We start from the raw sequence: 22,289 nt of genomic DNA, 5'->3' as shown, positions 1-22,289 counted from the left end.
CAACCTCTCCATCCCATGGTGTGGGAGCCTGAGAAGGGGCTGCCAGCCCTAGGCTGTGCTGCAGGTGGATGCAGCCATGCCTAGAGAGGATGTGGGATGTCATTGCCCGGACCCAGAGCACTGCTGGCCTGACCAAGGGGTTTGTGTCTCTCAAAGAGCTGCAGCTGAGGCTGAGCGGTGGGCCCAACTGGTGTGCAGGCAATGTGGAGATCTACTACTTCGGAGCGTGGGAGAAGGTGTGTGGGTACCTGTGGGACATGCAGGATGCCGAGGTGGTGTGCAGGCAGCTGGGCTGTGGCTCCCCCCTCGCAGCCACGAACTCCTTCACCTCGAGCAGCTCGTACCTGTACGCGATCACCGAGGTGAACTGTGCAGGCTACGAGAACTACTTGTGGCAGTGCCCCTACCACTACCAGTACCAGGTCTGTCACCACGGTGATGCTTCTGTCATATGCTCAGGTGGGTGTCTGTGTTTTGCTGGCATTTTCCTGAAGAAAACCCATCCGGTGTTGGTGCGAGGTGGGCTGTGTCCAGCCCTTGCTCCGTGCTCGGCGGGGCAGCAGCAGGTCGTGGGTCCATGTCCCTGATGCAGGGGGTGGCATTTCAGAGGGAGCATCAATCTCATGTTTGCCTGGGAAATCTGGGGTTTGGACAACACTCCTGCGCAGAGCAGGGTGTGAGGAGAGGGATGGTTTTTAGTCAGGCTGTCCTCCCTGTGGGTCCCTCCATAACTTTCCATGAAATTAAAGTACGTGCTCCAAGGGGAGCCAAGCAGTCCAACTGCCTCACACCCTCTGGTTTTCTCCTTCCAGACTCAGGAATAACAGTGACTCCAACAGCAGGTAACCAGAGATTTCTGTTTATATACAATTTTCCATGGGGTTTTCTGCCTCTGGGGTGCTCTATGTAGGCTGCACTTACAGATCCTGGGTAATGTCCCTAACTTTCAGGTTTGCTTGGGATCCTTTGGGACTGAGCAGCCGACGTCTTCTGTGGGAGAGGTTTGGCACTGGTCTTCATGGTGCTGCAGTGGGAATGCCCTTGAGCAAGTGCTGGGGCACTTGGCACTGCAGCCATCTCAGTCCTGCCACATTACAGTGCTGACTGTGGGCTTTGGGTTTCATTGGGGTCCAGTGGGGTTCCCATTGGAGAGGGGGGACTCCCAGCAGGATGATCCTCTTAGGCAAAACACCGCTTGCTCACTTGCTGCTCTCTCTCTGCAGCATCAGCTGTCTCCAGTTTTACGTTCCCCACATCATGGACTGCAGGTGTGTCCAGAGGGCCTATGGGGTTGGACTAGCTTCTGCCCTCAGTTACGCATCATAGAATTACAGGATGATGAGTTTGGAAGGGATATCTGGAGTACATCTGGTCCTACCCCCTGGCTAAAAGCAGGATCAGCTAGAGCTGGCTTTCCAAGACCATATCCAGAGGGCTCTTGGCTATTTGCCACCTCTCTGGGCAACCTATGTCTGTGCTTATCACCCTTGCAGCGAAAAAGTGTCTCCTGATGTTCAGAGGGAACCTCCTGTGTTTCAGTTTGTGAGTTTGTGCCCATGGTCTCTTGTGCCCTTACTGAGCACCACTGGAAAGAGCCTGGCTTTTGGAGAGGGTTGACCCCCAGCAGGTTGTTTCCCTTAGGAAAAATGCTGGGAATCAACCCTGCTGATTTCACCCTGCAGCACCAGGTACCTCCAGCTCAACTTCCCCTGTCACTGACCACATTTAGGTCCAGAAGAGTTACAGAGTTTGGTTATCTCCTTCCCCCAGTGTCCCACTGGACAGCCAACCCCATGGATTCGGGTTACTGTACGAGCTGAGCACGACCCGTGCCCTGGGCTGGGGGAATGCAGGGGTGATGTTTTGGGGTGCCTCGGGGGGAGGGTCTCTGTGGGGCTGTGGCAGAGCCTCCTTGGTGGGGCCATGCCCTTTCTGACAGATCCTGGCGATGGGATAAGAGCTCTCTGCCCGCGCCTGGGCTCTCCTCTTTTCCTCAGGGACCCCCTCCTGTGGGGGCTTACTTCAGGAATTGTCCGGCTCCATCCAGAGCCCAGGATACCCCAACTCCTACCCCAACAACGCCTACTGCGTGTGGCGCATCCAGCTGTGGGACCCGGCTCGCAGAATCCAGCTCCAGTTTACAGATGTGCAGTGAGTCTGGCTGGGTGCTGGCTGTGGGCTTGGGGGTGGCTTCATCCCCTGTTGAAAGAGTGTGCTCCACTCGTCGGATTAATTAATTACAAGAGATGGTACTATGAGACTAATTGGATTTATTGCTTAAAATAACAAAACTCATCAGTCTCAAAGCGAAAGATTAACCACACCTCCGAATAATGGCGACGAGTCACAAGATTTAGAGTTACATGGTAGTTTATAACTTTCTAATCCAATAGGTACTTAAAATGACACTTTGTTTTGGATTCATGACCTATCACCTGTGCTGCTTTTCACTGCAGTGCAGTTGTGTCTTAACCAACAGCTTGTCACCTCGCTTCCACACAGAGACTTCTATTATAACATCTAAATTCTTAACTTAAACTATATAAAGTCACATTATGATATTTAAAACCCTTCACCGAAAACACCTGTTTACCTATAACTATAGGAACACAGGCTTGTGATCCTCTTGCTTAAGGTTTCTAAATCTCTGCCAATTAAGCCAGATCTAGTCTTTTCCAGGGCTGTAAATCAAACACAGCATTGGTTGCAGGATTTTTTACTCTTCTGTTTCCCACAGGCCCCATTGTGGGGCCTTGGCAGCCTCTGCCCAAGCACTGGGGCGAGGTGGGAATGGGGCCAGGTTGCTGGGCCTGCAGCTTGTGCAGCCTGTGGTGCAGGCTGATCTTCCTCTCCCTGCAGGCTGGAAAGCAGCACCTGCTCCTACGATGCCATCGAGGTGTACGACGGAGGGTCCCCCCAGAGCCAGCGCCTCGGGCTTGTTTGCAGCAATGACCATCGTGTCTTCAACTCATCCGGGCCCCGGCTCACTGTCCTGTTTCGCAGTGATGGCAGCGTTACCAGGAGGGGCTTCCATGCCTACTACTCATCATTCCTTGCCTTCAAGACCACCATGGGTAAGACCAGAGCTGTCCTTTACTCTTTGCCAGGGCAGAAGCTCAAACTCAATCACAAAGAGCTTCTGGTGGCTCCCAACACCCTATGGACAGCCAGACCCTCTGACCCCAGTGAGAGGCATCCTGGCTCAAGGGCGTTCTTCAGGATAGTGATGCCTTTTCCTGGTCTTAAAATCAAGAAGGGGAAAAGGGATTTTACCTTGGTATTTATTTTAAGGATCCTTAGGTGCACCACGTCCAGGTCATATGCATTGAAATGCCCCCCGCTGAATATATCCCAAAAGATCTGGTATAACATTGTAGGTTTTACTAATTAGCATATCTATCAAAGATTCCCCAATGAGAGGCTCAAGTGATCCTCCCTCCCCAAGGAACCTTCTCCTGGATGGTTCTATCTTAGTTTACAGAATGTGTTCTGGAGAGGACCTTGGGGTCTGGGGCACACTGATCCCTAGCTATGAAGCTTCTAAAATGTTTTGTCTCTCAGCTTGACAAACAAGTCCAAGAATGTAGGCAAAAAGCACTGGGAATACAGAAGTTGTAAAAAGGTATAACAGGGGTATAAAAGAAAAGGCAAAAAATCTTAATGGCATCAATAGGATGGCCATGAAGATGCTGCCAGACAGTTTCTTTGCCTGATGGACAGGAATGGGGCTCTCCCCACCTCCCCCCATCCTCCCACTGAGCTATCATCAATTTTCCTGGCCTATGCTGTAGGCAGAGGAGTTGCTCAGCCCTGGAACACTCATTGCTGCAGAGGTCAAAGGCTACTTCTTGTTTTCCCAAAATAAAGAGAGCTGACGTTCTCAGCCAGAGTGCAGTGAGCTCCTTTTGGTAGCTGAGGAACTGAGGAGGTGCGAGGCTGGCTGCTGCTCTCTGTCTGCAGTGCCAGGGTCTCTCTGGATGGCAGCAGGACCATCCACTTGACCGTCCCCTCCTCCCAGTCTGGTGTCACCAGCAAACATGCTGAGGGTCCACCCTGTCCCAGCCTGCTGACAGTGAATAAAGGTGACCAAGGCCCTGCTGATGGCAGCTCTTGCACATGCAGAACACAAGCTGCACCCTGGGCTGGTGGGTGAAGGGGGAAGGCTGGGAGGTGCAGCCGCACAGGGACCTGCCGTGTGTCCAGGTAGTGACTGTGGGTCTTGTGTTTCAGTGTCCCTCCAGGAGCCCGTCTGGGGAGGGGTGACTCCCAGAGGGCAGCTTCTTTTAGGCAAAATGCTGAGTGTTCACCTGCTGCTCTCTCCCTACAGCTCCCAGTACTTACAACTGGAGGACCACCCTGTCATCAGCCTCAGGTAGGTTTGGAGTAAGTTCTTCAAGGTTATGAATTGGATATTTATCAGCATTCTTATTTTGAAACAAAACTATTTGATTTTTTTTCCTCCTCCCTCTGGTCATTAGCAATTAGAGGTTCCTCTTTCAAGGAACAACTGATCTCCAGAATTCCAGCCTCAAAAACTGTGCAGTTCTGTGGCAAATATTTGTGTCCTGCTAGTGCAGGCACTGCACATCAGCATTATAAAATCTATTCAGTGTGCTTAGCATCTTCTAATCTGCATCCAGATGTATATGAACCTAACAGAGAGACCTCTGAAGCTGATAGAAGTCACTACATTTAGACATAAACTTCACACAGACATACTCCAAGAGCAACCCTAAAGGTGCATACATATGTTTTTCTTCTTGAATTTTTCTCTGCAGAAGATTATTCTTGTGGTGGCTTGCTTTCCTCTTCTTCTGGTACCTTACAGAGTCCATTTTACCCCGGAAATTATCCAAACAATGCCAACTGTGTGTGGGAAATACAAGTAAAGAACAACTTCCGTGTAATACTTGTATTTGCAGATATTCAGTAAGTAAGAATTTATTACTTGGGAAGATGAATGTGTGGGACTGACAACCTGGACTTATTAAGCAAAAGTCTACTTGATCTCAAGGATCTTTTTCAAAGTTTTTAGTATGTCTGGAGAGGAAAAATATGTTCACTTTTGCTTATTTAGTCAAAAACGTGGCTGGCATCTACTGAGACAGAAATTGGAGGCTGTAGTTTCTGTTCCAAAGATTTGACAGTCATATCAATCAAACGTATTCTTCTGCTATAAAGAGTTAATCTGAGCAACAAACCGAACCAAACCAACAAGCAAACAAAAACCAAAGAACATAAAAATGAAGCATTTAAATAAATAGTTATGTTTGTTTCCCAGGATGGAAGGTGGCAGATGCCTCTCTGACTACGTGGAAATCTATGATGGGCCCCTCCACACCTCTCCTCTCCTTGGGAAGATTTGCTCTGGTTATTACCACACGTACACATCATCCTCAAACCTGCTGAGCGTCCGCTTTCACAGTAACTCTCGATACACATACAGAGGCTTTCAGGCCAACTATCATTCCACTCCAGCAGATGGCAACACCAGTAAGTTCATCTTTAAAGCAGAAACATGCTTTTCAGCTATTTTCCAATTCAGTGTTTGTTAATCTTGTTAACGTTGTTTTAAATTCGATCTGTAGCGTTTTCATGGAGATTCGAGTCCCTGGTTTGGATTCTGATCTCCTTCTGCCACATCAGCTGCTTCTGCAAAAGACATTGTTTGTTGAATCCATTACTTACAACCTCTTTTGGTCACTTCACTGAGTTGTAACATACTTTCTTTGCCATCCACTAGCACTGCAGTGTTTGCCAGACTACATGCACGTAGTTGTGAGCAGATCCTTCCTTCAGTCCCACGGTTACTCTGCTTGGAATCTCACCCTGAACGACCCCTTTTGCACACCCAACATTACATCAGAGTATGTGACATTCCACGTTCCATACACTGGCTGTGGCACTGTCAGAGAGGTAGGACTGAATGTTTCAACAAAATGGGCAAATTATGGGAGGATATAAAAATTCAAACAGAAGAAGTTGCTTTGAAAAGCAGCACAAATTGAAACCTACCTGGGATTTTCAGGGACTAGAAGTGTCCTGGGGATTACGGGTTGTCTCCCTCTCTCCTGAAGGACAAGCTTTATTAGCACTTGCATTTCCTGCCCCTGCTGCCAGAGCATTCTCTTACAGCCTGTTATCAACTTCCAAAGGAGTAAGCTGTGGAAGGATACAAATACTTGTCATTTTCAAGGTCCAAGGCTGAGTGTGATGGTTTAAAAGGTCTCAAAACTTTCACTAAATATGACTAATAATGTCGTAGCCAGATTTCAGCTTCAATAATATGCTGGACCTGAACCTTCACGTACTTAACGTTGTACAGGTTGCATTTAATTCAGTTATGTCTGCATTTATTGTGAGTAGTTTTCTAGGCCAAAATTGTGGGCACTGAATATTACATGAAGATCACAGATTCTTATCCTGAGAATAGAAGTTACTAGATTCAGACTTTTCCATGTCAGATTTTCCGGGAAATAATGTTTTTACAGTGCACATTGCCATAAGGATACAGCAAAGTTTAGAATGTATAATAGAGTACCTGACAATACGAATTAATTTTGCATTTTATTTTTTGTGCCAAACAGGGAAACAACAACACAATCAGCTATTCCAACGTTATTAGAGGGTCCTCTTCTAGTACATTAATCACAAGAAATAGAAATCTTCGCTTGCGTATCAACTGCAAGATGCTCCAGAACACTTGGGCACAAACGATGTATGTCGTGGGCGACAACTTTGAAGTCAATGAAACTCAGTATGGCAGATATGATGCAAGCCTCACATTTTATGACTCCTCAGACTTCTCACGGCCAGTGTATGACTCACCCTATTATGTCAACATCAACCAGGATTTGTTCCTGGAAGCTTCCCTGCACAGCCCTGATCCTTCACTGGAGTTATTTCTGCACACTTGTGTGACATCTCCCAGTCGCCACAATCCTACAACAGGAGTCCACACTATAATCAAGGATGGGTGAGTTCTCATGCATTACAATTACAGATACAACTGCCTTTGAACTCCTGTATCTCTCATTAAATATTTTTTTTAATTTAATGGAATAGTGTGAGTACAGCACACATTAATGACAGCTTCTAACTGATTAATTAAGGGCATTCAGAGTTTACTGGGAAAAAAGGGATAGATTGACCCAAAATATAACACACACACCACAGCTTAAAATAACAAATAGACTAAATGGCTACGGCCAGTTCACCATGGATGATGATGATGATTATTATTATTATACTACAGATAACAGTGACATACCTCAGGTAAGGTTAATTTACCTTCAGAAAATCATATAAGCACCAGGTATCAGACACACAACAAGCTGAGGAAAGGTAATGTGGTTCAATTCTGCCAAAGAAAGGCATTTTGGTTTTCCCACTTGCAGCTTTCCGAACCGTTTTCAGTATGTTTAAAAATCTCTTCTCATGTCGTGTGTTTTATAGCGTGTGAATGGCTGACTGCAGTGTGTACTCATGAGAGGGGTTTCTCTGTTTCTTTTCAGGTGTGTGAAAGATCCTACCTATGCTACATTTTACTCACCCCGCAGACACACCCTCCGGTTTAAATTCAATGCCTTCCAGTCCATTCGGAACAATCCAGTGGTTTACCTGCAGTGTCAGCTGGTGGTGTGCAGGGCCTTTGACCATTCTTCCAGGTGCTACCAAGGCTGTGTTAAAAGGTCCAAGAGAGAGGCAAGCTCTGACCAAGAAAGTGTGATTGCTGTTGCTGGCCCAATACAGCTTTGGGAACCTGGTTCTGAGATTAAGAATGAACGTGAATCTGAATAAAACTGTCTCCTTTGACAGATAGCATCTTTAAATGCCAATTGGATTCTGGAAGAAACTATGCTGCTAGATTGCCAGAAGCTCTAGAATAAATATTAGGAATGTGCTTACTGACTCATGCCTGTTAATCCCACTTCACTTCGGTCATCATTCCCATATAACAAAAATGCTTCTTTAGCAGTTCTATGGGGAGTCAAATTTGTGATCTTTAAGCTTTTTTTCATTGTTTGCTTTCTTAATGGTAAAACTGAAATGTTTAAATTGCAGTTTAAGTTCTATAAACAAGTTCTATTAATATACACCTGAGTCTGGATGTTATCAGAGTGCAATAAATTGGTTAATCTTTAAATCTGGTCTAGAATGCTATTTTCCCCCCACTTATTTTTGTTTTGGACATAATACAATGAGGGATAAATCATGACCAGGTCTTTTTATCTTTCCCAGAACTGAATTATTTTGTCATCCAGGAAAACATTAATTCAGCTGCTGTTCCATCTGATGTTTCTCATGCATCATTTAATTTTTTGCTGTCAGCCCCTGGCAATTCACAGAATCATAGAATATCCTTAGTTGGAAGGCACCCACAGGGATCATGTAGTCCAGCTCCTGTCCTTGCACAGACACCCCAACAACACCACCCTGTGCATCCTTGGAGCTCTGGCAGCCTCGGGGCTGTGCCCATTCCCTGGGGCGCCTGTTCAGTGCCCCAGCACCCTCTGGTTGGATACCTTTTCCTGATATCCAACCTAACTCTCCCTGACACGATTTCAGGCAGTGCCCTTGCATCCTGTCACTGGTCACCAAAGAGAAGAGATCGGTGCTGTCCCTCACTTCCCCTCACCAGGAAGCTGCAGACTACAATGAGGTCTCCCCTCAGTCCCTGTTTTCAATCTGGTAGGGTTTCTCTTGAAGCATGAAATGAAAGTAATTCCATACGAGATTATGCAAACCTTGGTAAACACCCGGTCACATCAGCTGAGTAATTTGGTGGATTGAGCAATTTCCTTTTGCATTAAGTAATTTCATTGATGATTCAAGATTAAAATCCAAGCCTGACAGGCTTTCTGTTGTGGCTCACTTAATGAAAAGAGGTAGGCTTGACATAACAATTCAATACTGAAGGAAGCCAAAAGACCGGGGAGTTTAATAGCCCTCAAATTGGCTGCCACCCAGCAATATTAGACTCTTATCTTATCATGGTACATGAACCATAAACTGCTTCTTCTCAAGATCTTGAGTCTGCCAGTGAAAAATACAGCCAGATCTGCTGTGAGATCAGCACAGCGTAACACCTTATGTGTGTAACACCCTATGTCTGTCACCCTGAGTGCCGTCACGTGGCATGTACAGGACAACCGGGGAATCAGCACTGCTGAGGCACCTCAGATTCTGGGTTCAGTTTTGGGCCCCTCACTGCAAAATGTCACTGAGGTGCTGGAGCATGTCCAGAGAAGGGCAAAAGAGCTGGGGAATGGTCTGGACCACATGCTTCATGAGGAGTGGAAGCTAGAAACATGTTCAAAACTTCCCAAGCGAAAAAGCCTTAGAACAGACTTCAGTGCTTATCGTGTGTCACTGTGAGGAAGTAATTGCACACAGCTGGAGGAAATTTTTCGGTGGAAGGCTCCTGAAGGTGAAGAGGGCTAGGAGATAACATGGATTGAGGCTTCAACTGGATGAAAGTTTAATGATTCACAAGTGTTTAATATTTGTGACTTAAGTCTGTGGAGTAGCTCATGGCTTCTGATGAATTTCTGTGATCATTCAACTATAACCTACATAACTGCAGCAAAACCCCATGTGTCTCTATAATTTCCCCCTCTATTTAATACTAGAATGAATAGAAAACATATCAATGTCCCCAGAGAGGTATTTACACTGTCATATTTGCATTAAGGTCTGAAGTTCCTCACCATTCCTTGGCTATATATAATGAGTCTTCTCCAGTTCTATATCAAATCTTAAGTTTAGAGCCAATGGTGCAGTCACTATAGTGCTCTTAGTAAATGCAAATTATGATTATTAATAACTGACATCTACTCTCACATTTTCTTTTTTAACCATGCTTCCCTTAAGTACTCCACCAAATCTCCTATGAAAAGGCTTGTGCTAGCATTTATTTCTCTTTCAAGGCTGCTGATCTCTTCAGTAAAAGTCCATGTCATTATTTCTCTTAGCTCAAGCTCTTGGTTCAAAATTACACCAATCTGCCTACACTGTGAGGTGGCAGCTACAAAGAGAACAACAGAATAAGTCAATGGCCATTGTCTTTTTCTTTTTGAAGGGATGACTCACCCGTCCTTATGAAAAGACAGAGTAGATTCATTGTTGTATTCACATGGACCAGGGAACACCAAAGCCAGAGCTGCAGCACAGTGAAATCCTCAAGAAAAGCATGTAGGTCAGGGATGAGGACAGGATACAGCAGGGGACGAGATGTATGAGATTCTTACAGCACATAACTTGCAAACACAATGCAGAATCTTTTGAGAGCACTTCGAACATTACTATGGACCTGATCTGTCCTGGGAACATATTTGTTGAGCTTGATGTCAGTCTAATAAATCTGAATATCAATGAAAGCCACAAAAATATATTTTATATCCCCTCATTTTAAGATGTCTTCACCACCTTTCCCCCCTTTTATTCTTTCTGTTATATTTAGATAAGTAGACCAATACAAAATTCACCTCTAACAAGAGATGTTTGCTGAAGTGCCTGGGTTAGTTAGGCAAGCCTTGTCAATCCTCTCCAGCAGGCTGCAAGCACTTGGGCAGCCAGTTACTGCAGCCAGTGCCTGCCCATGAATTATGGTACAGCCAACTTCTAGGCTCTGTTCCTTACATGAATTCTTGGTTATTTATATAAGAGCAAGCACAGCGTGGAGCCCACTAGGCAGACCTTATCACTGTATCACTGTCTTTGAATTCTAAAGAACAAAACCTGCTGCTGGGCAAGCCACGGCCATGCTCCAGTTGTGCCAGGCTCTGTAGGAGGGTGTGGCACAGTCTGGCTTGGCCTTTGGGAGTTTTCTGGTGTGGAGGCTGAGGTATGTTTGCCCTCAATATGCACCGTCATTGTGAAATTTAGAAACAGAGAGCTTCATTCGAGCTGTATTTCAGCAAATATCTTCAGGATGGATTTCGAGAAGTGTGTCTGAGGCCTGATCATGCAGAGGGGAAGGTAAACACTTAACTGCCCCAGTCATTTACAAAGAATCTGGGAGACTAGTTGTAGTAGAAAAGTTATGCACTTAACTTATTTGAACATTTGCTAATTCAAATATTTAATTTTAATGGTTTCTCTTGGCTCACAGTTAAATGTCAATGCATAGTTTCCATCATGCAATATTTAATGCAGCAATATATGTGTAAAACTGGTTCCATTTACTGTGGCAAAATTAACTAACTTCTCTTCCCTGTCCACAAATTGCTATAGAAAGCCTAACAATGTGGGGGGTAAGGTGAGGTATATTTGTAATTGTCTTTGCCCACTCATTCAGTAAATATTGCTGCCTCAGATGATCAGATGTAGAGCACCATAAAAAGCACACTGGCAGAAATTATATGCCCAGTTGGGTGGGAAAAAAATAAAATGTGAAAGGAAATGGCACATACTACACTTTGTATTCTATCTTGCTACAGGTGTGATTCAGAGAAAATAAAACATGCAGCTCAGAAAACTAGATTGTGCTGCACTGAGTGCTGGACTGCAGATAGGAAGAAATTTGTTCACTGGTAATTTTTTCTTTGGTGCAGACTTTAATTATTAAAACTGCACATTCCTAAGATAAACTGCTTGACACTTTTAGATCTTTGATTAGTGCAAGGAAGAATAGCATAAGTATTAAGAAGTTTAAAGACTTATGATAGATACAAACAAAAATCTAGTTCTACTTTAAATGACAAACCAAGGCACACATTTTTTATACAAAAGGTATAAATTACTGGGGCCTTCGTCAGAGAAAATATAAAACCAGTAATCCTGACTTTTTCATTATGGCTCTTTGGGTTTTTTCTGGTTTTTAACTTCGAAAGAATAAATTCCTAGAAGAGATAAAGCATGGAGCAGCACAATGTAGACATCTACTGTCCAGGGAATTTCTGGGAAGACTTTGCATAAGCTGGGCTGAGTGGGGAAATTATTAAAACCACTCTTGGCTGGAAATGTAGACTTATGTGTTTGGGAATCACGACCTTTAGTGCAGTTGGCTTCTTTAGGATGAAAAACATTACGTAAATTTAATGTGGTTTTTTTCTGCCTTAGAACCACAGGTGTTTCTCTGCACATAAATAGACCTGAAACACAAGTACTGTGACCACAGCTATATCACAAAAAGGAATTCTTACTGTATTAGCTTTTGAATGTCCTTAAACACCGTACATACAGAAATTTACTACCAATATTTTTTAATCCACTAACATTCCAAGTAAATATAGTTTATTATTTTTTAAAGTAGTTAAATTCAGCTTTTTCTTTGCACTTCTTTGTTTAACCAGAAGGAAAATTGCTTTAATTTTTTTTTTTTTTTTTTTTTTAATTTTGATAATTTCTGGGAGGTATATAGGATGAACAAAAATCTTTGACAAAGATATAATATTGTGGCCAAAGAATTAGTTTCAAATATATTTTCAAAGCTCATGGGTCATTAAAAGTCTTCAGAAATAAGTAATTCTTGTCAAGTTGTGAGAACAAATGAAGAAATATGGAGGCTGGCTAAAGGCAGACATAGAAACACATTCTTGAAAAGAGCCAGAATGGATAATATCATTTAGATAAAATGGTGTGTAGAAAGGTCAGTTTCAGCTTTCTGGAGGACTTTGATGTTTATCAGTTTGTATCAGCTTTAAAGTATCATAAAACCTGGGCAGGACATTATAAACGGATTGGTGTTGAAAAGTAATCACTGTGAAACTGCTAAATGACTGATTTCTTTCCTGTTTCTTGCTTTTAAATAACCTTTCATGCAGATAGAAATGCATATTATGTCCCTCTATACTTCCCTTGGGTTTATACGAACATCATGAAACACCAAAAGCAGCACAACACCTCTGATGGATTCTCTCTTGAGCACCAGTGGCTTTTCACTCATTTAGGTATTTTTGCACTTGAAGACCTGACTTTCCTTTTGCCATTCCCTTTGGCAACTGGCGGTATAATTTCCTTCCTGCTGGTCCTTCTGGCTTAAAGGCAAGGTCAGGGCAAGAAGGTGAGCAGATGGTAACACTGAAGAGAGTTGGAAGTCTAGGAACCAAGCTGCTTTCTGCATTCACACCTCTTTCAGTAGCCATTTGCCCCAGACTTCTTCTCTCAGTAAAACTCAGAAAGGAAACAGGCATATAATGAACACTAACGCTAAAAACACTTCTAAGAGCTAAGGGTGATTTGAACAGAGAAGCAAAAATGGGGCTGGAGGTCAAAAGCCAGGTTTGAGGATCAACTATAAAGCAGTAGGAAAGAAAAAAAGTACAGGGTCGCTTAAGGCAGGAGCAGGCATGGCCCAGTAAGAAGCATCCACTAAGGTTATTCTCACACTTTTCTCCCAGAAACCCTTCAAATACAGGCAGTTCTGACTGTTGGGGACCTTCATTCATTATGTCATGAATGAAATGCATCATCAAACACATCAAAATGCATGTGTTATGTCACAAGGGAAGTGCAGGTCTGTTCATACAAGGGGTTTTGAGGACATGAGACCCGGGACATCACCCAAATGTCAGACACAGACACAGGTGGTGTACAGATTGATTTCACCTGCTTATGGCTTTTCATAAGATGCCTGATATTTATTTTTGCCACTTTCTTAGACTGAAAACTGAACATTTTTCCTTTTGTGGGGATGAAGCAAAGGAGACTAAGAGTAAAAGTCTGAGTGCTGGGTGCTCCCCTGGTGAGGTATTGACCATCTGGTACAACACAAAATGAATAGGGACAGATATAGGAATTGAAGTCCTGCAGGGCATTCCTGGGCAGATACAAAGAGATTGATTTTGTTCAAGTTCCCTCCTGCAAGAAGCATATGACAGAAAACCAGTCCACAGATCTATAACACAGAGAGTTATTGTAAGTAAATCTTCTTATTCCTTTGTGAAAGTGAAAGAAAATGATTGATCAATGAACATAGCAAAACTTTCCACAGTGTTTAACAGCTCTAAATGCCACTAAAAATGACAACTGTGATTGAAAATTCAACAGTTTGAAACTTCATTTTTTATTGAAATTGCATAGAAAACATTTGGGTTTTAATCCATCTATAACAGTACAATTTATTGAACACTTGGTCCAGCAAGTAGCTGACTGTAGAGGGATTCCTTGTGGAACAGGGGCATATGATACCCCTGGAAAAATTGGACAACCCAGGGTTGCTGAGGAAAAACCCCTGAACTGGCCCCTGGCTGCCGGCAAGCCTGGAAAGCACCTGGCTGCAGGCAGCTCTGAAAGTCCTTGGCAAAGCAATACACTGGTCATCTCCCCCACTGATTAGAGGCCATCTAGAAGGACTGGGAGTGAATCTTTGCAAAGTAGATATAAGCTTGTGTAGTTAAACAGTAAACGGAGAACGATGTTCAAATCGTATCAGTGCATGGGTCGTGACTCTGGCCAGCTCTCCAGCACTTGGTCCCTAAAGCTGACCTCTGAAAAAACATGTTATGAGTTAGTTGAGGCTGATATTCTTAGACAAATATCTTCAGGTTTCCTGTGCCTCAAATATTTTGATTATAGTAAGACAAATTTGATCCCACATATTTTATCTCACTGATAGGTGGTCAAGAGCAAAGGTAACAGTTTCATTTATTCCTGATGTAAGAACAGCAATGGATTGCTGATCTGCTGCCAGGAATTCAGTCTCATAACTCAGCTTTTTTGCAGACTTTTATGGCACTTTATTTTGCATAAAACTTCCTGCTGCTCTGATCTCAGTGTGTGCAATAGATAAGACAGAAAATGTGAGGCCCATTTTGTAGAGGACGTTGGAATTTCAGCCTCTACAAATCAAAGGTGCCTGTTATCAAGGCATAGATCCTCACGTAAGTTAAAGAACACTTACTGGAAGTGCCAGAAATGCACCAGTAAGCTGAAACTGGTGAGGCCCAGAAAGAAGCCTGAGGGCCAATTTGTGTTCATGAACCATGCTAGCAGATTTAATTATTGTGGATAAATTTTAACCACTATGTATTTAGTCCTCCTCTATTCTTGAATCTTCTTGATACCATCCATAAATTTTCTGTTCACAGTGTCTCAAACCAGCTATGGCTGGATGATCTAGAGATCCTCAAGTCCATCCCTTTGCTCAAAGCAGGGTCAGAGAAAACAAGTTGTTCAGGACTGTACCCAGTTGGTCTGAATATCTTGAAGAATTGAGGAATCTATAAAACAGTTTGGCAACCTATTCCACTGCTTGTCCACTCTCACAGTGAAATTCTCTTTTCTTGTGTTGAGTTTATTGTACTTCAGTTCATGCTTATTACTTCTCATCCTGCCACCAGGCACCACTGAGAGGAGTCTGGCTCATTTCTCAAGAATCTTGAGGCAGTTGTGACTCCATGCCCCCCTCCCAATGACAGTGTGTGATCACTCCACTGAGCACATGGTATTGTTTTTGCTCTTGTCAGGCAGTCAGGAGCAGTAGAGCTGTGAATAGCAATGTTCAGGCTTCCATTTCTTTATTAACATCTGAGTACAATCAGTTGTATTTACCATTGTCCTCCAGTTTGTTTGCTTTTCTCAGTAAAGGCTTTAAAGGCTTCTGATTCTGTTTCTAGTCTCTGGCCTTTTGTCTTTCTTTCCTCTATTAGAGCACTGTAAACCTTTGCAGGAGGGGCACTCTTCATTTCCCTTGTCTCTAGACCCAAGCTGTGCTTTTCTGCAGAAGGAAGGTTGGAATCCACCAGCAGGAATATTGAGTTATGTCCAACTATTGCAGTTTGGTTGTAGTTGGTGTCGTAGCCAAAATGAACAGAGAGATACAGCCTGGATGGAGTGTAATGAAAAGAATATTAGACCAAGAACTGGCCTGTTTCTAGCTGACCTCTGTATCTCCTATCAGGTGAGCAGAAGCGGTAGAAATGCAATATAATGACCCCAGCAGACCGGACTGTGGGCTCTCGTGCCCCCAGGTCATCTACAACTCCATTAAGATTTCACACAGACCAACCAAGGAAACCAGATCAACAGGACTCTTGATTTCAATTCATCCTTCTTTTCTTTTTTATAAACTGTGTGCTTCAAGGGGTTGATGGGAGTCTTGCTGGCAGATGCATCTGAGGACCATAGCTGTAGTTTGAGGGAAGGCACTGGTAAAGCAGAGCAAGCTCAACAGAGGCCTGCATTGAGGTCCACTTAGGGTGTGTTACAAATACTTGGCATGAATTTACTTTTGATTCCTGTCTTATTCCCATTTATGATGTGTTGTTTGTGTACAAGCAGCTGGGGAACAAGCCTACGATTTCAAATGGAGAAGTAAAATATAAACATTTCTGAGACCAGGACTCTGCTGAAGAATGTATCAGAAAACCTGCTATGAATTTGCCACCTCATCCTGCAATGCATTGAGGTCTGCATAATCAAGCAATTACCTATAAGCAATAAATAAATAAAATTGGGATGATTGAGGCAAAGAAACTCTCTGGTTCCAAAGGTAACTCTGGGCCTGCGCATGCAGTTAAGATAATTTATAATATAGGCATATCCTGGTTTCAGCTGGTGTAGAGTTACTTTTCTTCCCTAGTAGTGCAAATTACTAGGAAATGGAGACTTTATCACTCCTACGTAATTCTTCTGTAAAGGTCAGATAATCATAAAAAAATATAGCATAATAAATCAGACAGGGGATGGACCAGGCTGACCTTGGGAGCCCCAATCTTCTACCAGTGCAGAGTATAAATTCTAATGCTCGGTTTTTCTGGCATCTCTTGACAAGATGGGTGTCACCAGGGACTTGCTGTGGTTATTCCTCTTAAATGCAGCACTCCTGGATGCCATCTCACCTAATCTACACAAAAAAAATTCTTCCCGAGAAGGTAGGAAAAAGGGTGTCTTACTTTGCTATGCTGGGTCTGTCCATGGCACTCACAGGCCAGTTTCATCAAGCCTTTGCAAAAATTAGAAGACAGATTGAAATTTGATAATATCAGGTTGTCTTATTAAAAATATGAACCAATTGATATCACAATTAAGTTGGGTTTTTTTTTTTGTTGAAGTAAATTTAGTGTGATGAAATTCTTATTGTCTTGTAGCAAAGTTTAAACCAAATTTAAAAAAGAATTCTGACATGAAAGACTGAGAGACTTTGTTCCTATAAATCTGTGAGTTTCAGTATGGAATTATGAGGGATTATAGTTTCCTTGGCTGTAATGCATATTTGCTTTATAATGCTTCAAATTCCACCTTGCAAATATACACGGAACCACCCAATACTTATTTAGCTCTATGTAATTTAATGGGAGTGCTATAGAAAGCCACAGTTGCTATGCTGTAGGGTGTCAGAAGTCCCAGGTATGTGCATTTTGCTAACTTGGGGCTTTCAGGCATGCGGAATAAAAACATGGAGACTGTAACAATCCAGTCTGTGTGCATGCAAACACAAAACAGTGTTGGGTTTCCTCAATAACCAATAGTTAGTATTGCTGAGGACTTTCTAAACACTATCAGTATTAAAAAAAAAAAAAAGAAAAAACAAAAACCCAACAAATGAACAAAAAAGGTATGACTCTCACTCCTCTTTCACAGAAGATATCTGAAGTCTTATGCTCCTGGTAGGAATTTCTTCTGACTCAGACACCTCTTTGCTCACTGTTTTTTTGCGGTTATAAATAAGAAAACAATACCCATTATATCCCTGGGAATATTGGTGATAGAGTGTGTGTTGCTAATTTTGCCCACTGCTTTCAAAAAGACAGTTCAAAATGCTTGAATTAAAAAAGCTGAAAGCAGAAATGAAAGCTAATCCAAAGAAATCAGAATAAGAGACATTTAAAACAATGGAATCATAGAACAAAGAAACCAAAAGGGTCTGAAATCTGTCTCACTCTAGGAAGTCACTTTGTGCATGTCTGGGAATTACCACGTACTTTGTGTGTGCTACACAGATAAAAAAGGCTCGAGAAAGACATATCTCTTTTGAAATGCTGTATCAGATCATGGACCTTGACTAAGCATGTCATTGATTTATTTTTGCATGAAAATCATGAATACATTTATGCAAGTTTTCTTTGTTCTTGTTTTGGGGTTTTTTACTACTCATTTAATTTTCCAGATAAGCCTGTGTATATAAACAACTGAAAGTGGGTTGGGTATTTCAAATGAGAAGCACAGATTTAAGGGAGTTCCACAAATATTCTGTATTACTCACTCCCAGTCACATCTTCCTGTAAACTTTGAGTATTTCATTTTATTAGGTTGATGGTACAACTGCAATGCTTGGTTTATTCATCTCCCAACGTTTTCTGTCCATTCCTGGCAAATACACATTAAGAATTGTCACTAAGAAACTCAAATATCAGTCAAAAATCCAAACTATTCTTTTTAAACTGACCGAACATTAATCCAAACATGCATGTATGAAAAACAGGTTGGCTAAATGGCAGATTTGCCCTCAGTTGTCTCTGTTAACATCCTTATTTTAATTGAAAAGATAATTTTGTGAGGCTACCATGCCCTTGTGGAATATGATGTTACTAATTATCTCTTATTTTGCAGAGACCAGAGCTTTGCCCTGCATCCCAAAACATGCAGCTCCTTAGGGAAAACATAGCTCATCTGAATTTGTTGATCACATGTATTGTGAATAGAGTCACTGAAAGCAGCCATGTACTACAAGAATCCTAAAGTAATAAATTCATGGAATCACAGAATCATAGAACGATTTGGGTTACAAGGCAACTTTAATAATCTTCTGCCTTAAAGAAGCAGAGACAGTTTAAAACAGAAGATGCTCAGAGCCATGTCTGCCCTTGAAAGTTGCCAGTGAAGGGAACTCCATAACATCTCAGGCAACATCAAAAGATTAGGACTCATTTGACTGAATAAAAGTGTTTTGAAGATGTGCCAAAAAATTCTTGCTTTTCTCGCTCCTTCCACAGAAGAACACCCTTGAGATTGAGACATTGTTCTCCATCTCCCATGTGACAGGGTGACACCAACATCCCCAGCGCTGGGAGAAACCTGGTCATGCTCCTTCACCCAAGAGGGCCTCACAAGCTTCTTTCTCTTCCTTCTCTACAGATGCCACCAGCACTGATACACTCAGGTTAAGGTCATCTGCTCCTCCAGGTGGGTGTGAATCTGTCCAAAATTTCTGGCCAGTACTTTTGAGGAGCCAGTAATTTCTGCAGAGTTTGGGATTTGTTTTCTCCATGGGACAGCAGAGCACAGGAAAAGCACATCAAAATGAAGCCAAGACTCACAGTCCTGGTGGTCTGAAACTTGTAGAGCGATGTCAAGTCCCCAGCCAGGGAAGGTGCCTGCTTGTGGTCTTTGTTGGCTGGAATTTGGTGTGTTTTGCAATGACTCCAAGGTTATATCTTTGGCTGATCCCACCATGCAAGACCATCCTGCTGAGACCCCCAGGCTCTTCATTTCCAATGCGACAGGGTGGAACAAGCATCCCCAGGACTGGGAGAAACATGGCCATCCTCCTTCTTAAGCCAGGGCCTCAGTTGCTTATTTCGCTTCCTCCCCTGCAGATGCCACAATCAAACTAAGACTAATTTTCTCTTCTGGTCCAAGTGCGTCTCAATGTATCCTGGGATTTCTGACCGCTGCTTTTGAAGAAAATATTGGTGCCTCACACTTTGGGGTTTAGTCTTCTCGAAAGGAAAGCAGAGCCTCACCTGCCTCTTTCCTTTCCTCTCCTACAGCTACCATAAATGCAACAACACCCAGCACCACCAGCTCTGCTCCTTCAGGTGGGTCTGAATGTCTCCTGGGTTTTTTGGCCACTGCTTTGTGCAGAAACAATTAGTGCCTCAGAGTCTGGGCTTTGGTTCCCTCCCTGGGAGAGGAGAACCACGGAAGAGCAGTTGAACACAGCCCAGACTGGGAGTCGGGGTGGTCTGTAACTCACAGAGTGATGCCAAGGCCCCGGCAAGAGAAGGTGCCTTTGTGCTAGAGTCTCTTGCCAAGTTTTCCGTATCTCCTTCTTTCCAAGATGCCACCATCAGCCTGGTGAACGGCAGCAACCGCTGCGAGGGTCGCGTTGAGATTTCACACTCCGGGGGTCGGGGCACCGTCTGTGACGACAGCTGGGACCTGAGCGATGCCCAGGTGGTGTGCAGGCAGCTGGGATGTGGCTTTGCTGTTTCTGCAACATCGAGCGCCTCCTTTGGACAAGGCAGTGGCAGCATCTACCTGGACGATGTGAACTGTGCAGGGTGGGAGTCGTCCCTCTTCCAGTGCAGCCACCGTGGCTGGGGCGTCCACAACTGTGGCCACAATGAAGATGCTGGTGTTGTGTGCTCAGGTACCATTGATTTGACTGCCTGCACAGCGGGACGCTTTCAGAAAGTGGTCTTAGCTGGTAGGAATTCGATGTGTGTTGGGCATGAGGGCAGGATTATGTTTCTGGTTGATCCCACCATGTGAGACCATTCTGTCGAGCTGCCTGGGCTCTCCACTGCCCATATTGGTGCCAAGGTGGCACCAACATGCCCAGCACAGGCAGAAACCCAGTCACGGTTCTTCATCCTACAGGCCTCACCTGCCTCTTTCCTTTCCTCCCCTACAGCTGCCCTAAATACAACCACACCCAGCACCACCAGCTCTGCTCCTTCAGGTGGGTCTGAATGTCTCCTGAGTTTTTTTGGCCACTGCTTTGTGCAGAAACAATTAGTGCCTCAGAGTCTGGGCTTTGGTTCCCTCCCTGGGAGAGGAGAACCACGGAAGAGCAGTTGAACACAGCCCAGACTGGGAGTCGGGGTGGTCTGTAACTCACAGAGTGATGCCAAGGCCCCGGCAAGAGAAGGTGCCTTTGTGCTAGAGTCTCTTGCCAAGTTTTCCAGTATCTCCTTCTTTCCAAGATGCCACCATCAGCCTGGTGAACGGCAGCAACCGCTGCGAGGGTCGCGTTGAGATTTCACACTCCGGGGGTCGGGGCACCGTCTGTGACGACAGCTGGGACCTGAGCGATGCCCAGGTGGTGTGCAGGCAGCTGGGATGTGGCTTTGCTGTTTCTGCAACATCGAGCGCCTCCTTTGGACAAGGCAGTGGCAGCATCTACCTGGACGATGTGAACTGTGCAGGGTGGGAGTCGTCCCTCTTCCAGTGCAGCCACCGTGGCTGGGGCGTCCACAACTGCAACCATGGTGAAGATGCTGGTGTTGTGTGCTCAGGTACCATTGATTTGACTGCCTGCACAGCGGGACGCTTTCAGAAAGTGGTCTTAGCTGGTAGGAATTCGATGTGTGTTGGGCATGAGGGCAGGATTATGTTTCTGGTTGATCCCACCATGTGAGACCATTCTGTCGAGCCCCCCAGGCTCTCCACTGCCCATATTGGTGCCAAGGTGGCACCAACATGCCCAGCACAGGCAGAAACCCAGTCACGGTTCTTCATCCTACAGGCCTCACCTGCCTCTTTCCTTTCCTCCCCTACAGCTGCCCTAAGTACAACCACACCCAGCACCACCAGCTCTACTCCTTCAGGTGGGTCTGAATGTCTCCTGGGTTTTTTTGGCCACTGCTTTGTGCAGAAACAATTAGTGCCTCAGAGTCTGGGCTTTGGTTCCCTCCCTGGGAGAGGAGAACCACGGAAGAGCAGTTGAACACAGCCCAGACTGGGAGTCGGGGTGGTCTGTAACTCACAGAGTGATGCCAAGGCCCCGGCAAGAGAAGGTGCCTTTGTGCTAGAGTCTCTTGCCAAGTTTTCCATATGTCCTTCTTTCCAAGATGCCACCATCAGCCTGGTGAACGGCAGCAACCGCTGCGAGGGTCGCGTTGAGATTTCACACTCCGGGGGTCGGGGCACCGTCTGTGACGACAGCTGGGACCTGAGCGATGCCCAGGTGGTGTGCAGGCAGCTGGGATGTGGCTTTGCTGTTTCTGCAACATCGAGCGCCTCCTTTGGACAAGGCAGTGGCAGCATCTACCTGGACGATGTGAACTGTGCAGGATGGGAGTCGTCCCTCTTCCAGTGCAGCCACCGTGGCTGGGGCGTCCACAACTGTGGCCACAATGGAAGATGCTGGTGTTGTGTGCTCAGGTACCATTGATTTGACTGCCTGCACAGCGGGACGCTTTCAGAAAGTGGTCTTAGCTGGTAGGAATTCGATGTGTGTTGGGCATGAGGGCAGGATTATGTTTCTGGTTGATCCCACCATGTGAGACCATTCTGTCGAGCCCCCCAGGCTCTCTACTGCCCAGCAGTGCATGCCAAGATGGCACCAACATGCCCCGCACAGCAGAAACCCAGTCACGGTTCTTCATCCTACAGGCCTCACCTGCCTCTTTCCTTTCCTCCCCTACAGCTGCCCTAAGTACAACCACACCCAGCACCAC

General features: G+C 44.5%; 1 protein-coding gene across 1 annotated transcript in view; it reads left to right on the top strand.

Moving 5' to 3' along the window:
• Nucleotides 1–89: 89 nt before the first annotated feature.
• The window catches only part of LOC116447388 (deleted in malignant brain tumors 1 protein-like), a 34,172-nt gene continuing 11,972 nt past the window's right edge, over nt 90–22,289 (top strand). Inside the window, 10 exon segments of the mRNA XM_032116522.1 lie at nt 90–422; nt 2,027–2,151; nt 2,860–3,074; nt 4,231–4,372; nt 7,515–7,786; nt 19,946–20,257; nt 20,522–20,569; nt 20,814–21,243; nt 21,390–21,437; nt 21,694–21,889. Coding sequence (XP_031972413.1) covers nt 90–422; nt 2,027–2,151; nt 2,860–3,074; nt 4,231–4,372; nt 7,515–7,786; nt 19,946–20,257; nt 20,522–20,569; nt 20,814–21,243; nt 21,390–21,437; nt 21,694–21,889 — 2,121 coding nt within the window.

The sequence above is a fragment of the Corvus moneduloides genome, chromosome 8, assembly GCF_009650955.1.
Source record: "Corvus moneduloides isolate bCorMon1 chromosome 8, bCorMon1.pri, whole genome shotgun sequence".
NCBI classification, from domain to species: Eukaryota; Metazoa; Chordata; class Aves; order Passeriformes; family Corvidae; genus Corvus; species Corvus moneduloides.
This window is presented reverse-complemented; position numbering and strand designations above follow the sequence as displayed.